The 16230-nt window shown below is 56.0% G+C and overlaps 6 protein-coding genes across 6 annotated transcripts, besides 2 other annotated features; 3 read left to right on the top strand and 3 right to left on the bottom strand.

Moving 5' to 3' along the window:
* Window positions 1–121: 121 nt before the first annotated feature.
* On the top strand, window positions 122–1378 carry CYME_CMQ230C (diaminopimelate epimerase; the record flags this gene model as incomplete). Its single annotated transcript, XM_005538097.1, has 1 exon — window positions 122–1378. One exon carries the CDS (start codon window positions 122–124, stop codon window positions 1376–1378), a length of 1257 nt encoding a protein of 418 aa, XP_005538154.1.
* Window positions 527–2825: a sequence feature (possible transcribed region).
* A 236-nt stretch (window positions 2826–3061) lies between these two features.
* Window positions 3062–4897, top strand: CYME_CMQ228C (unknown coiled-coil protein; the record flags this gene model as incomplete). The annotated part of the gene is made up of 1 exon (XM_005538096.1): window positions 3062–4897. One exon carries the CDS (start codon window positions 3062–3064, stop codon window positions 4895–4897), a length of 1836 nt encoding a protein of 611 aa, XP_005538153.1.
* Window positions 4817–6121, bottom strand: CYME_CMQ227C (hypothetical protein; the record flags this gene model as incomplete). The annotated part of the gene is made up of 1 exon (XM_005538095.1): window positions 4817–6121. One exon carries the CDS (start codon window positions 6119–6121, stop codon window positions 4817–4819), a length of 1305 nt encoding a protein of 434 aa, XP_005538152.1.
* A 649-nt stretch (window positions 6122–6770) lies between these two features.
* Window positions 6771–8144, top strand: CYME_CMQ226C (similar to sodium-dependent transporter; the record flags this gene model as incomplete). Its single annotated transcript, XM_005538094.1, has 1 exon — window positions 6771–8144. The coding sequence occupies one exon, from the start codon at window positions 6771–6773 to the stop codon at window positions 8142–8144; it is 1374 nt and encodes a 457-aa protein (XP_005538151.1).
* Window positions 8081–8902, bottom strand: CYME_CMQ225C (20S core proteasome subunit alpha 5; the record flags this gene model as incomplete). Its single annotated transcript, XM_005538093.1, has 1 exon — window positions 8081–8902. The coding sequence occupies one exon, from the start codon at window positions 8900–8902 to the stop codon at window positions 8081–8083; it is 822 nt and encodes a 273-aa protein (XP_005538150.1).
* Window positions 8903–12379: 3477 nt separating this feature from the next.
* On the bottom strand, window positions 12380–14500 carry CYME_CMQ224C (heat shock protein of Hsp90 family; the record flags this gene model as incomplete). The annotated part of the gene is made up of 1 exon (XM_005538092.1): window positions 12380–14500. The coding sequence occupies one exon, from the start codon at window positions 14498–14500 to the stop codon at window positions 12380–12382; it is 2121 nt and encodes a 706-aa protein (XP_005538149.1).
* A 788-nt stretch (window positions 14501–15288) lies between these two features.
* Window positions 15289–16230: part of a sequence feature (possible transcribed region) that runs on past the window's edge.

The raw sequence follows: 16230 nt of genomic DNA, 5'->3' as shown, positions 1-16230 counted from the left end.
GTCATTATGAGACATAGCGGACTATGGCGTGTGCGCAAGCACAGCCCGTTGCACAAAAACATTCCGCAGCGCGTTCGTAGAAGTAGCGCGTCTACGCAGCGTCCCAACGCCAAGCTCCCGAATGTTTTGTAGCAGTTGCCTCACGAACACTTCGAAGTACAGGTTGAGCGAGCGACACTCCTGCACAGGGCGGTCCACTTGGTGGCGCCAAATCCGAGTACCTGTCGAGTTGGGGTCGCAGCAGCCCGGTACCCGGGCTGCGCGGTGCGCCGTCTCCTCAACAACGCGACGCTTTGCAATGCAGGTCACTGGGGTGAGAGATGCGCGCGATGGCAAGCCCACATCCCCCAAGGCTTTCCCTTGGCTGCAGTTCGTGAAGTATGAAGGTCTAGGAAACGACTTCATCCTAGTTGATCAACGCAAGTGCGCCTGGCCTGAGGTGGATACAGCGCAAGCCGTGCGGCTCTGCGACCGACACCGGGGTATTGGTGCGGATGGGGTCATTCTTCTGCTCCCAGCAATAAGCAGTGGTGCTGACTTTAGGGTGCGCATTGTGAACGCCGACGGAAGCGAGCCGGAGATGTGTGGCAACGGTATCCGCTGTGTTGCCAAGTACGCGGTTGATGTGTGCAACGACTCCGCCGCCGGTCCGAACGAGGCCTCCACCTTTGGTGACGGTGCCCTGAGCATCGAAACCGGAGCAGGATACATTCGGCCTCGGGTGCTCTCCGACGGTCGAGTCTGTGTTGACATGGGGCCGCCGATCCTCGACCCGCAGTGCGTTCCGACCACGCTGCCGGGGTCGCGGCGCATCGCCGACGTCAAGGCTGCAGTCGAGGTCCCACTGGACGGTAGCACTGCGGAAGACATTGCGGCTGCTCGCTTGCCGCTGCCACCTCCAGAGTGCTGCGGTGCGAGCGAGTTTGTCTGGCGATGCACGGCGGTGTCCATGGGGAATCCGCATTGTGTGATCTTTGTCGACCAGAAAACCTTTGCGTGGGTCGATGCCAATCTGGAGAGAATTGGGCCAATGTTCGAGACGCATCACTGCTTCCCACGCCGAACGAATACAGAGTTTATTGAGGTTTGCGGGCCGCGGGATCTACGGATGTCGGTGTGGGAACGAGGCGCCGGGCGAACGATGGCTTGCGGGACTGGCGCTTGCGCAGCGGTTGTGGCTGCCACGATATCTGGTCGTATTCCGTCGCAAGGAGCGGGCGCATCCGGTGATCCAGTCTCAGCGGATGCTTGCGTTGTCCATCTGCCCGGTGGTGATTTGGAAATATACTGGAGTCCAGAGAATCGTCACGTGTATATGACTGGCCCAGCGAACTTCGTGTATCGCGGAGAATGCCTACTTGAATCCAGCTCTCTTTAGTTGCCTGCTGGGTTGCATGATGTTTTTGAAGCCACAGCATCATGCGTTGTAGACAGCTTTCTGCTAGATATGCTAATGCGCTCTTCTTGCGAACATGAAGCGCTGCCAGCGCTGCATCCGTGAGGCTGTAACGCGAAAGCGACCAGGTTCGGGTGCGTCGACGACCCGCGCTCGACCCAGTGGCATGTGAGATGCTCGGATACAGGCACTCAAGCGCATAAGGACGATCCTTGATGACGGGCGTCCCTTCATGCGGCACTGACAAAGTGCGAAAGCGGGTCAGTAGGATCGCCATGTGATCAACGTCGCACGGAGGTAGCGGCGCAAAACGAGCTGGCCTTGAAACGTCAGCACCGCACGCGGTCTGCCGAAAGGCAACAAGGCGAGCGCGGAACTTGCTCACGCTCCTCGGACAACGGCATGGATGCGCTTTACCGGACGATGCTTTATGATGGGCAGAACGGTTATCGCTGGATCGCGTCGAATCGCACCTGCTCGCAATGGACTTGTCTCATCGAGTTGCTGCACGCAAAGGCCGAGAAGTATTGGAACTGGTGCTTTGGCTACCCATGTCGAGTGGAAGTATGAGCATGTTCGTGCAGGCGTTTTGGACGCCGGGAGTCGCCGCACTGTGCGCAGTGCCCGAAATATTCACACGTCGGGGCATCTTTGCGCTGTAGCTGTAGCTGTTTGTCTGCGTTCCAGGAGCAGCAGAAGCGTTGAACACGCTTTGCCCGACTTGTCGATGTACCTGATCTAAGGCTGCGAGACCTTGGGTCCACGTTCTCCTGATAGCTTTTGGTGAGCGATTTGCGTCATACCCAAGTCGCATTGCAATCACGATCCCGCCAAATCATTCACCCGAGACGCGAACCCGTTCATGAAGGCCCGGGAAACCGCAGCGCGGACAGCAGGTACGTGACTGCGAGCGATATAACCGCTCGGCCCGGTGGATCGATGTGCACGCATTCGCCTGGAGCGAATAGCTGCAGTACCCTTGCAAGCGGACGCATAGACTTGTAAAAGGCCGCGTTGCACTGAAGACCCCATATTTGTTTTTCGCGGGCAAACTCGGCGCGGCACAGGAGCTACCGATTGTGATAATGAACTCGCCTGCCCGCCTGCCAGTGACCTGCGTGCGCAATCGATAACTGAGAACGAATTTTTCACGGTGCAGAAACATCGAACCTAAACAGATACCTCCAACACATGACTGCTTGGATATGGCAACCAGAGAAGAGATCATTGTTGCTACCCCGCTTCTTCCCCGCGTTATGGACCCCAGACCAGTCTTCTTGCCGAGAATAGATATTACGTGAATCCGAAGCTCCGGCGGGTGCTGAGCGCACCGCCGACGTCTCACGAACATCGCTTAGCATCCGCAAAAGCTCCCGGATTTCGACATACGCCCACGAGGCTCGACGCAAGAGCTTCGAGGCATCGGCTCGAGAACGGCTCGCTTTCTGCTGGGCGTGCCCTGGCGACTTGATTCCTGTTCCGAGGGCCCTGACGCTGATGCGTGATGTTTGCACCTTTCTGTTCAATATGGAATATTTACGGACATAAACACCTTCCGTCACGCGCGGGGCGTAGGATCGTTCCCGCTCCTCAAATGTCCAGCTCAAGCGACTGGGACTGGATGCACGGCGCGATCGCTGGATCGGCACTCAGATTCAAATCGCCATGGCCTACGCGCTCTCCAAAGCGAGCGTGCTCAGGCAGCAGAGGCACCTCCTGGTGATGTACCTGTTGCTGCGTGTGCACGTCATCATACCACTGTTCCATTTCGTTTGCAACTGGTGGGTATTGAAGCACGTTCCAAAAGTTCAAAGGAACAAGTTTGCTCCTTGCAATCTGCTGGGGTGCCGGCCTCGAATCGGCGGGCGCTTGCCAGGCTCAGCCTCAGCTATGTCGCAGCAGGCTCGTTTGCGAGACCTTGGAGTCGCCGAAGCTTGCCTTCTCTCCCGGGTATTATTCACACAGGAGGGAAACAGCTGCTCAGACCTAGTTTGTGCGCAATACGTCGAGGCCGTCATGAACGCTTTTCAGCCCTGCAATGAGCTGCACGGGTTGGTCTCAGGTGCCACTGAAGCGCGCTGTACCAGTGGGCGCCTTTGCGAGCCCCCAAGGTTCGTCGGACTGAGTGTGACGCTCTTTCCCACGAGAAGTCTCCTTGAGGTGGTGGTCCGGCTGGAGCGTTTCCGAGAAAAGGAGCGTCAGCGATGGGAGAGCGACCGTGCTCGACTCTCGACGGAGTTCGAGCTTCTTCGCAAGACCGTCCAGAGGACGATTGAAAGCACGCCGCCGCCGCAAAAAGCGGAATCCCACCAGGCGGATGCGCTCTATCGCGAAAACGTGACGCTACGACAAAAGCTTCGTGAGTTCGAGGACCGCTGTCATCAGCTTGAGGAACAAGAGGCCCTTGCGAGGGATTCCGAGCGCAAACTCCAGCAAGAGCTTCTCGAGATCGTCCAGGCCGCGAATAGCCGCGAGCAGGCCCTCGAAAAACGCCAGGAAGAGCTGCGAAAAATAGCTGACGAGAACAGGCATCGATTCGAAGCCATGCAGGGTCAAATCCAGCACTTTGAATCGATCACCGAGAAGGTCCAGAAAAAGCTCGACCAAGCCAAACAATCAGAGCAGGAGTGGCGGCAACAGGCACAACGCCATGTCGAAACGCTCAATACTGTGAAGATTCAGCACGAAGAGCAGATGCGTGCGGAACAAGCCGTGACCAAGCAGTGGCAACGCGGCCTCAAGGGCGTTGCCCGAACGCTCTTCTCTTTTACGTGTGGATGGGAGCGACAATGCGCTGAACTGGAGTGCGGCGTCGCTGCGAAATGCCGTTCACTTGAGCAACGTTTGTCCCAGACGCTTCTACATGCTGCCGCATGCGCACATCGTTTCGCTCAGGCGCAAGCAACCGGTCAGAAGCGAGCGCATTCGCAAGCAGAGCGGCTGTATGCTCGCATTCACGAGCTTGAGGGACACGAAGCAGCCATGAAACAGGAAATTCAGCGGAATGAGCGACGTGCGAATCAACTTGAACGAGAACTGAGACGGCTCGAGCAGAGCAAGCTTCAGCTGGTGCACGAGCTGGCCGAAGTTCGATCTGCATGGGAGACTGCCACTAAGCGAGAGCGCGAATTACATGAACAGTGCGAGCGTTCCCAAAAAGAACTTGGTCTGAAGGAGCAAGCCCTGAAAGAGATTCAACAGGCTCTCGAATCCAAGGAAAATACTGCAGCCGAGCTCTGCGAACGCATCTGTGCCCTGGAAGATCGACTTCTCACCAGACATGAAGAGCATCTTCGACAAGGCCAGCGCTCAGCGTCCAAAACACAACCAGGACGGGAGGATAGCATCCGAAAACGCCTTCTCCAAGAGGCGCAAGAATTCAACACCAAACTGAAACAGGCCGCCGAGGCCCAAGCGGAACTACGAAGCAACCTCGACGCCCGCACTGCGAGCACGCCCAGCTCCGCGACCCGTTCGTTGGCCTCGTCCCCGTTGAGTTGATGAAGCCCCAGCCCGATTCAGTCTCGTTTTACCGGCGATGCTGGTACCGGCATCTGCCTGTTTGCTTGTGCGGTCGCTTGGATGCAATGACAGCGGCAGATCGCCCTTTTCAGTGCGATCGCCGCTCTTCTCGCTGCATCCAAGGCGCTGCACCCATTCGATATCCGCCGCGTTCGACATGAGGCGCCATCGCATTGCACCATCCAACTCCTGCACGGTCATCGTCTGCTCAATCAAGGGCAGCCATTGCTCATAAAGTTCGCTCAAAACATCCTGCGGATTCGATCGAGCCAGTCGTTGTGCAAGTGTGCTCGCCACGACAACGCGGTCTATAAGAAACCCATGCTCTGCAGGAGGGCGCGTCCGCATAGCAGATAATGCCGTTTGCGTCACCTGTATCACCAGTTTGCTCAGGGACTTTGCCATAGCACCGGTCACTGAAAACGAAGGTGACGCAACAAGGCCGACGATGGCCTCCAGTGCGAACGCTGGCCCACTGGCATCTGTCGAGTCTTGAACTTCAGCACGCAAGGCGTCGATGTGAATCGTCGGGTTGGGTTCACTTGACAACAGCCGTTGCACGTTCGCATCACACTGGACCAGAATAGCAAGCGCCTCACTTAAATGGGCAACGACGCACCAATCGCACCTGGCCAGGTATCGTGAGCGGGCCTCCCATAACGCTCCCAGGAAACCGGCCGCTTCCAGACGTTCACGGCCATTCTCGGCGAAAGCGAGGCGTGTGATGCTCTGCGCAACAGTTCCAGTGAGGTCTCGATCGATGTCCGCCTGCAGGATGGACAGAAGCATACCGAGAAACGCAGCGTCTTGCATACAGCGCTCTAGCGCCGCGTACACTTCTTGAAAGCGCTGACTCGCATTCGCAAAGTGAGCACGCTCCACGAAAGCGCGAAGTACGAGCCATGCGTCACCGGTGGAGCGAGCGTGTCCATCGAGGACACGCGTGCCACGATCCAGGGTCGCACGCAGCACTCGCTTTGCGTTGGAGAGGTAGGTGGTCCAGTCACCTTCGGCGGCAGCGTTGCAGCAGCGGTCCACCGAGACGCAAGCTGAGCCTTCGCCGTCGCCCGACGTCGCGGAGGGCGGTACCTCCGTGTTGACCGCCTTCACAGTGCCCACGGGTACACGGGAGGACGAACTGCGTCTTGACCCGGGTGCCGTCGACCTGTGCGATCGTTGGCGTTTCGGACGCACCGCCGACATGGGAAGACGCTTCGCTCCGCAACGCACCGCACCCTAAACGCGCGGGTCCGTTTTTGCGCTCCAAGTCGCTGCAGCGCACAGAGCGTCCGTGCGTAGCTTTCTTGCAGGCACGGAAAACCAAGGACACTGGATACCGCACGGTGAAGGGACTCGGTTTACAGACAGGAACTTTCTGTGTAGTGCACCGCTTGAGTCAGGTTCGTGAACGCGGCGATACGCGTTGTTTCTCGACGTTCTGCGCTGGACCGCACGATTTGCGCTGCGAGCGTGTCCGTGCGGTGCTGCTGGGGTGTGGCGCGGGAAATCCCCCGCGCAATGATGCCTGCCAGCCGCTGCGCGTGTGTGATCCGCGCGCACGTCTTATAATATCCAGTTATATATATTTCTGATCTATTACATACATATAGAAACTGTATGATTCAGTTTTGTTCTAGCCTTGTCCGGAATGCGAACCTAGCCCTGTCGCTGACGCAACTCCGCTCGTACGTGGCGTTCGACTAGCCACCGCCACTGGTGCAGGTCAGAGGACGCCTTGGAGAACGGCGGGAAGGGGTCGTGTGCTTGGTCCTTTGCAGATACCTCTACACCACAAGGGTTCTGGATATGTGTCCAGTTCCATGTAGCAGCTCTGAACTCCAGCAAACGAAACATGTTTCAAGTCAAGCTCCTGTGTAAACTGCAGTCGGCGCCAGCGTGGTGCTGCTGGCGCAGCGCTACGCAAGCCGATCGGAAACCGGTCGCGACCGGTGTTTCTGTGAGCCGCTCCCGGGAGCGCTTTCTGGATTCAGCTCGTGCGTCGCAAGCGCCTCTGACCGGCTGGCATGCCAGACGATGGCGTTTCGCCTGCGGCACGCGTGAGCGCGACGACGCCTCAGGGCGCTCGCTCCCCGGTCTAACGCAGACTCTATACATGCAGGACAAGTCCCTGCAACAGCGAGTCCATAGCGGGGCGTTTTCCAGCCCAACAAGTTACTACGGCTCGCTCGCGCACGCTAAAGATACCCGGCTAGCCCTTCGCTTGCTCGGTGCGCTCTTGGCCCTGGGAACGCTCGCGTTTGTGTTTCCCCGATGGTTCCTGTTTGCAAGTTCGGCCAGAGTTCGATATCCCTCCTTGGCTATCATTACGTTTGCGTTGGGGCTTTCCCTGGGCTCCTACGAGCTCGGAAATATCAAGCGATTGCCGCTAACAATCGCTATGGCCACGCTTGGTCGCCTCTTACTGATGCCGCTCGCCACGGCACTGCTGGTGTTCCCGCTCGGAATCCAGCTCGACGCTGCGTCTGTTTCATCGCTGTTGCTGATCGCTGCCTCACCAAGCGGCTATGCGACCTTGTGGATTGCAGCACTGACGAACACAACGATTCGCGAGCTCGCAGCGATGATGACATTCAGCTCTGTGGCCGCATCCGCGCTGACGATTCCGCTGCTGCTGCTGATCGCTGCGGCAGTTGCGCGATTTCCCTCTTCCGTGGGTGTCGCTGATTATCTGGTAGCGAGCACCGGAGCCCCGGCGATTCTCTGGTACGCTTCACTCTACGTCCTACTGGTTACGGTGCCGCTCTTGGCGGGCTGCGTTGGCGCCATTTTCGCACCACCGGCACCGGTGGATCGTCTACGTCGAGTCCTCCGTCCGGTGTCATGGATAAGCATCGCCCTGCTGACCCTCGGAACGATGGCATCGTCTCGCACGGCACGCGTGATGAGCGGCAGTCGAGGCGTATTTGTGGCGTCGTTGCTCATGTCACTGATAGGGCTCCTGTTTGGTCTGATTGGCGGACGCCTTGCCGGCCATTCACCGAGAGTGCGTCGAACGTTCGCGTACGAGCTTGCCTTTCCGGGTCTGGCGGTTGCAGCGGCTACCGCGCCTGCGGAGACTACTGGTCTAGCGTGCGCTGCGACGCTTGCAGCGCAAATTCTCCTGCTGCTCGGGATGAATGTTTACCAACAATTCCGCAAAGGCTATCTCGGCGAGTCCGTCATAGACATGCTCTCAATACAGGCCTTTAGTCGTTCCATCGAGTAAAGCTCAAAGCGACCAGACTTGCCATCAGGCACTACTCGCGCCATTTCAATATTCTTCGCGCCGAGCTTCTCCTCCATGACCTGACGCAGGACTTGGAGTGCGATTGCCTCGGCTTCGGCGAGCGACAGATCCCTTCGGTATCGCTCCTCAAGCACGACTTGAGCGCTCTCACCACCCGCGCCGATAGCCTTCGCAAGCCAGCGTGTATACGTGCCCGAGGGGTCCGTGGTGTACAGCGCCGGTCCGCGTTCGTCGCAGCCGGCGAGCAGAAGCGCAACACCAAACGGGCGCGACATAACCGGGGCGTTGTTCCGGCCCCGTTGGCCGCTTCCATCACCCCCACCACCATCCTCGTCTTCGCCATCGTCTTCACCATAACCCGACTCGCCAAAGCGCAGCGCCAAGTCACAAACCGCCTGAGCGACAGACTCGACTGGCATCGGCTCTTCGTAGTTGAACCGGTGGTTCTGCGCCTCCGTGCGCGCGTGCTGCACCAGTGTCCGCGCATCAGCGGTTAAACCCGACATGGTCGCGCAAATGTGTGTGTCGATCTCCACGATCTTCTCGATGGAACGCGGTTCGATCAGAGGTGACGTCACCCGCTTCTCGACCGCGAGCACGACACCGTCCGCACACTGAATGCCCACCGCAGTGGACCCCAGTTTAATTGCTTCAAGAGCGTACTCAACTTGAAAGAGACGTCCTTCCGGAGAAAAAGTGTTCACCCCCCGATCATACTCGGACCTTGAAAGAAACATAGTGCGGAAGCGTTGATGACAGCCACAGCAATGATAATCGTTGCTGTAATCGCGTTCAGCAGCACAGCGCGCCTCGCGTTCGGCAAAGGTTCCATAGCATTCGCTGAGCGCATGAACTGGCTTGTTGTTGTTCGTGTTGTTGGTGCTGCTCTTGGTACCGTGGTACAACGTTCCAGCGGGTTTCATCCTCGACACGTATGAACAAGCGTGCCTCTTTTACACGAGAAAACGGAGCGTGAGCTTGAAGGCTGGACTTGCTGGACAAGGTGCTTGCACTGCAACAACCATGTGAACATCGTATCGAACGGGTACACGCAGCCGAATCGGGGGCAGACTCAAAAGGTTGGGTGTCTTTCCCTTGGCCATGAGTTTCCGCCTTTGTGGGTCTGGTCGGCGAATGCATCCCATTTCCCTCGTTTCATATCCGGTTTTAAAAGTACCGGTCTCTCTCTGTTTCCTCTAGCTCCGTTATCAGCAGCCGAAGGATGTTGATGGCGAGGTGCAAGTCCCGATTTCACAGTTTCCGGTCGTTGTGGTTATGCATGTCGTGTGTAGGCAACAGTTGTGATCTACGCTTCGCTTGCCATATTCATCTTCGCTGCATATAGTCGCGGTGCGCGCTTCGCAGCGGTCACAAGAGCGTGTCTTCAAATGCCCCGATATGCCACCACAATGTCGCCTACGAGCGCCGCCCCATGGTGCATGCAGGCTCGCCCGGATGCGCTCCGCCTCCTCCTCTGTTTCCGCGTGCGTAGCAGTACCTTACGATCACTAGCTTCCTCTAGACGATTCCTTCCGTGAATACGCTGTGCGCTGCGCATGTGCGCGCTGTACCATTCTTCGGAGCATGTGCGGGAACGCGATGTCACGCATGCTGAAACAAGTACAGTGAGGAGGAACCAGGCTGGAGAACGAGTCTAAACATTTCGGTCTGTTTACGTTCCTTACGTTCATCGCACTGATGCATTCTCGTCTAGACGCGATCCCTGCGATGACTCAGGTCCGAGTCCGAAACCCTTTAACATGGAAACGGAAGCGCTGGGCGTTTCCGGGAGTTTGTTCCGTGAAAGGTTTCTAGCTGGTATGCCATCACGTTTCGTCGATGATCACAATGAGAGAGGGATCTGCGTTTCGAACGGAATCGATTATTTGACCGCCCAAAGCTCTGCGGACTTTAAGGATGAACTCTTGAACCAGGCCCTCAAGTGACGACGTTGAGCGTTTTCGTCTCGTCCATTCAGCGGCGCGAAGCGTTCTGCCCAAGCGTTGCCTTGAAACAGAAGAAACAAAATCTTGAAGAATGCGTGCTATGTCCATGATATTCATAAGGAACGGGGACGCGTGGAGGCTTCTACGTATGAATTAAATAATGACTTGGATGATGTTAGGAACCCATGGTCGCGGGCGTCGCGAATCGTCCTAATTCGGGTCACGTATCGAATACCAGCGCCAAAGCGTCGAATGAGCCACTCCGAGGCCACGACTGAGGATCCGAAACGCACGTACGAGTCCGAAAGCCCTGATCGCTGCAGCTCGAATGTTGATGCTGTACTTCTTCAAACAAAGTTCGGAAAATAAATGGAAAGACAAGAGCAGAGCGCTCAGTCCAGTGTCCCATTTGGATCTGAAATAATGAGTCTGTGGCGCACTGCTTCAAGGCGGGCAGACTCTCTACGACCTGGTGCTTGTTCAAGGCCCTGCGCTGAGAGTGGCGTCGACTCCCCAACAGCCACGTCGCACTTAGTGTGTCAGGCGCCAGCATGCCGAATACCATGCGGCGCAGGAGCGCTGAGCACCGCCGCGGGAACGAACGGATCCAATGGGCAAGCGGCAGGTTCGCGCAGAGCCCCTCTGGGCTTTCAGCTCAGATTTGCTCCAGCCTCGATGCGGTGTATATTAGGAAATGGAAATCGCGATGCAATGTATTGTATAGCTCGGAGACGACTTGTCTCTAGGATGTATTCTTTACGAATCAGTGCTAGGAGCACTGCATTCCTTCTTTTGCTCGATCATACCACAGTACTCAGATGGTTGAGGAACACTGAAAGAAACAAGCAGATGCGCACCGCACCAAAAATTGGTACCATCAGAGACTGTTTGCGGTCAGTGGTTCAAAACGACCCGTGAATCATCTTCCGGGAAGCAAAAGCGATGATACTAGCCACCACTGGCGTCTCTGTTTCTCAACATCTTGTTCGTTTGGTCCTGAATGCACTGGGATACCGTCGCAGAAACAGAGTCCTAGTTCACGCATGGGCATTATCCACCGAAATCGCAAAAACAGTTCCCTGGAGCGTCGCAATCGGTATGAAGCAGAGGAAATTTGGTTTGTTTCAGACGACTAGAATTGCTTCACACGAAACGGTTGAGGCGCACACGGGTACTTGAGTTGAATGGAGCCCGTTCTATCTACAATCGAACTCGAAGAGAACGAGAACGATATCATCGCAGCTTCTAGGTGCCGTGGTTTCATTTTACGACCTCAGTTTCGCTCGTAGAGACGGCTCATACAAGAAAAGCACCCACTTTGTTGAATCATTGATGACTCTTCCCGTGGCGTCTGCCGACATCCTTCAACTGGACAACGTCGCATTTCATCATTCCGTTTGCGTTCGAGCTTTACCAATGCTATCCGGGCAGAGCTGCTTTTCGGTCCTCCGTACTCGCCGTAGTTCAACCTCACTGAAGGAGTGTTTTCTATCGTGAAACGTTATAATTGCTCTACTGGGCGAATCGCTGAGGCGTCCAGCATACGGTGACTCACCGGGGCACATGACGTCTTGCTTCCGCAAAAGCTTCCTCCCCCGGGAGAGCCCTTACCGAAGGCCATAAAGAAGTGCGTTCATTTAAAAAAAAATAAAAGTACGATCTTTGGTGTACACTCGAAAATGTCAAGATGGAGAAAATGCAGCGGAGCGCTTTGGAGCTAGAAAATCACGGAGAGCTGACAGAGCACCAAAGGGCCCAGCGCGCACGACTTTGAGCAATCCTTGCGCTGGTGAGTTCCACCAGTGTCAGTATATACATGGAGTTCGTGAATCGAGACTTCAATGCCGCCATCAATATCAGACGATGTGCGGTGCTCAAGACGGGACTCGCCGAGCTGACGCAACCTCATTTTATGGAGCAGTCGCTTAGGCAAGAGGTTTACGAGGAGAAGCTCAAACCGATACAAGTCGGCCTGTCAAAAAAGGTCTGGGAGGCGTCCGCGCGTGGGTAGATATTTTTCCTTTCCATGGTTGTGAAACGTTTTCGTTTTACTGACCGTGTGCGTGTGTGCCATTTCGACGACGTTAAACTGGAAAAACCACGTTCTCAGTTGCGCTCATGCAGTCGCTGACCAAGCGTGTTTGCTTTTCCCAGTGCCAATGCTCGAACTCGCCACTAGCAGCAGCAGCAGCAGCAGCAGCAGCTCATACAGATATCCAGCACCTGGGAATGATGTGCCAGTGGGCGCGCCCAATCCGATAAAGACGCTCAGTCGACTTCCTCCATGGCACTCTCGACGGCATCGCCAGTGCCTGACTCGACTGCACCATTCTCCATGGTGACACCTGGTGTTTCCTCTTCCTCGTCTTCGTCGATGCTGAGACCTAGCTTGATCATGCGGTGGATGCGGCTCGAGAATGTATTCGGCTCATCGAGGGAGAAACCACTCGCGAGTAGCGCTGTGTCGTATAGCAAATTGACTAGGTCCTTGACTGTCTTGTCCGAGGGATCCGCTTCGACTCGGTCTCGCAGCTCACGAATGATGGGGTTGCTCGGGTTCACTTCCATGATCTTCTTGGCGCTCATGTACATGGACATGGTGCTATCTCGAAGCGCTTGCGCCTTCATGATACGCTCCATGTTGGCGGACCAACCGAACTCACTCGTTACCAAAATGCATGGCGAGTCTGCGAGCCGTTCACTGAGAATGACCTTCTCGACACGGTCTCCTAGAATATCCTTCATCACTTTGAGCAGATTCGCGAAGCGCGCAGCCTCCTCTTCACGCCGCTTCTTTTCTTCCTCGTCTTCCTCGAGCTGGAGACCTTCCTTCGTGGCGCAGACAAGCTTCTTACCGTCGTATTCTCGCAGGGCCTGTACACAGTACTCGTCGATAGGCTCTGTCATGAACAAGACCTCGTAACCGCGCCTCTTCAGCTTCTCCAGGAAAGGCGAGTTCTCAACCGCCTTCTTGCTTTCACCTGTGATGTAGTAGATGGCTTTCTGGCCCTCCTTCATGCGAGATACGTATTCTTTCAACGAAGTGTACTCGTCCGGAGACTTGGTCGAGTAGAACCGCAACAGCTCTGCTAGTTTCGAGCGGTTCGCAGTGTCCTCATGGATACCAAGCTTGATGTTCTTGCTGAACTGCTCATAGAAAGTCTTAAAATCTTCCTTGTTTTCCGCGAGGTCACTGAACATTTCAAGGCATTTCTTCACGATATTCTTCTTCATGACCTTCAAGATCTTGTTCTGCTGGAGCATTTCGCGGGAAATATTGAGCGGCAGGTCTTCGGAGTCGACGACGCCCTTGACAAAGTTCAGGTACTCTGGGATGAGATCCTCGCAGTTATCCATGATAAAGACGCGCCGAACGTACAGCTTAATATTGTTGAGCTTCTTTCGAGGCTCGAATAAATCGAAGGGTGCTCGGCGTGGGCAGAACAGCAACGCTGTAAACTCGACTTGGCCCTCCACGGAGAAGTGCTTGATTGCGAGCGGGTCCTCCCAGTCGTTGGTAATCGCCTTGTAGAATGCGTTGTAGTCTTCTCGAGAAACCTCCTCTGGACGCCGCATCCAGATCGCTTTGGTCTTGTTCAGCTGCACCCACTCGACCGTCTTCACCTTCTTTTTCTTCTTCTTGTCCTTCTTCTCCTCTTCCTCTTTGATCTCTTCGACATCACCCTCTTCCTTAGCTTTGTCAACATCCTCCATTTTCTCGTCGTCTTCATCCGCATCCACCTCCTTCTCCACCTCCTTGTACAAGAAAATAGGATACTGAATGAAGGAAGAATGTCGGTTGACGATTTCCTTAATACGACGCTCTTCCAGGTACTCCAACTGATCATCCTTCAAGTGCAAAATCACGGCAGTTCCTCGCTTGAGCGGTTCAGGATCCGGTCGAATAGTGAACGTACCACCGGCTGAGGACTCCCAGATGTAGCCCGCATCATCATTATGCTTGGTGCGCACTTCCACGACATCTGCGATAAGGAAAGCGGACAAGAACCCGACACCGAACTGCCCGATGAGCGAAACGTCCGCTCCGGCCTGGAGCGCCTCGATGAAGCTCTTCGTGCCAGACTTGGCAATCGTGCCGAGGTTTGTCACGAGGTCTGACTTGGTCATCCCGATACCAGTGTCGCGCACCTCCAGTGTCTTCGCCTCTTTATCTGCTTTGATGTAGATTTCCATCTTCTCATCGGCATCCAAGACTGACTTGTCCGACAGAGATAAGTAACGAAGTTTATCCAGCGCATCAGAGGCGTTGCTAATCAGCTCTCGCAGCGCCACGTCGCGACTCGAGTACAGCGCGTTGACAATCAGCGACATGAGCTGATTGATCTCCGCCTGGAACTCATAAGTCTCTTGTCCAGTGTTTTGCGCCATTTCGTTTAAGTACAGAATGCTTTTCTATTCAAGTTTCCGCTCAGGCTAGTGCGAACGAGCCAGTTCGACGAGTTGTGCGTAATCGAAACAGCAGCAGAAATCCTAGTCGTTCGTGCGCGATGTGTGCGTGTCGGCGCCGCCGCCTATGCCGTCCTGCATGCACTCCATCGCTCGCCCGAGAGCCGCGAATCGCCCGGAACCTTGCGGATGCTTCAGGTCGCTGATCGCGCGCGTAGGCGCTGACATCCGGCGCTGGTGCGTCGTCCGCCCGCGATCCACAGCGACGGCCGCGGCGTTTCACTTGCCGTCGCCGCCGCCGCCGCCGCGGACGCAGAAGCATCCGGAAGATCGCACCGGCGCCTGCACGCGTGCCGGCCACGGTTGTCGAGCACCTGCGGGTGCGATGCGACGCGGGCCAGCCCTGTGGCGACTTCGCCATCGCGCGGCTCCGTCACGTGCGCCGTACCGTCAGACGAGCGCGCGCTGTGATGCGTCCACGAGGGTGCTGCGCAGCCATGCATAGACCGCGAATCCCGGGCCTGTCGACGACAACGACGACAACTCGGGATACCCGAACGCGACCCCATCGTGCTCTAGCCGCTGCCTGCAAATTGAACGGCGAAAGCGCACGTCGTGCATATGGCATCCGCGGTGCCTGCGGATCGTGCCTTGGTTTCATGTCGGACCAGTGTCCACCACGAGGTGGAACATGCAAGTGTCCCCGCATGCATTGAGGTCTATGTCCCAACTGCCAAAAATGGCCGTGCTGAAATGAAAGTCTGTTTAGACCCCTCTACTGCACAAAATGTGTTGTAAAAGCACAAAGATCGTCCCTATTGGTTGAGATAATTTTGCAAGGAACGGTTCGAGAAAGAGATCCCTATACATTTGGCACCGTGAGTTGGACAGGACTTGTTCAGCAAACCGACCCGCTTTCGCTGCTGGGCGGCAGAGCGAATCGGTTGCAGCTTCAGACCAGGCGATGCGTTGTGCATCGTTGCTTCGAGCGCTAGCGCGGAACGCCCGTAGGATCTGTGTGGGAAATCGCACGGACGCTATGCAAACCAGCGGGGCTCGATCTCTCTCTGTACTTGCGTTGCCGAAGCGGAAAACCTTAACAATTCTTCACTCGTCCACAAGCACGCAAGTCAGGATTTGGGCCGTCGACATTTCTCCATACATGCAGGGCGCTTACGCCGGTCTGAAAAAGCCATTTTCATAGTTTTCCCTCTCTGAGCGCATGCTGTTTTGGAGCACGCTTCTCATTGTCTCGGGCCGAAAAAGCCGTCCGTCCCGAACGATACATATCCCGGAATACAAGTCCATTTGAGTGATCCGCAAGGCACCTCTATGAACGGACCAACGACGCTACCCTGGTGCTGCGTACCAGGGCTCGATATATGTATGATTGTCGGTAGTCTTCAAAGACGCAAAACGCTCGCAATGCGGGAAACCGCCACTGTTCTGGAGGGCAGCGAGCTCGAACACGAGCATCCGCGCCACAGATGCCCACGCAATTCCTCCTCGCCACCAGACCGATGACTGGAATTAGAGGCCTTTGGATTCGCAAACGCGCAGCACGCTTTGACCCGTCCCAACGTGTATATCGCGTCGCGAGCAAGCAGAAGCCCTAGAGCCGGCGTTCACAAACATCCAGCACCTAAAACCATGTCCCGATGACGCAAATGGATGCCATTGCTTGTCGAACGAGGGCGTTCCATTGCGCTCCT

The sequence above is a fragment of the Cyanidioschyzon merolae genome, chromosome 17 (genome assembly GCF_000091205.1).
Source record: "Cyanidioschyzon merolae strain 10D DNA, chromosome 17, complete genome".
Lineage (NCBI taxonomy): Eukaryota > Rhodophyta > Bangiophyceae > Cyanidiales > Cyanidiaceae > Cyanidioschyzon > Cyanidioschyzon merolae.
This window is presented reverse-complemented; position numbering and strand designations above follow the sequence as displayed.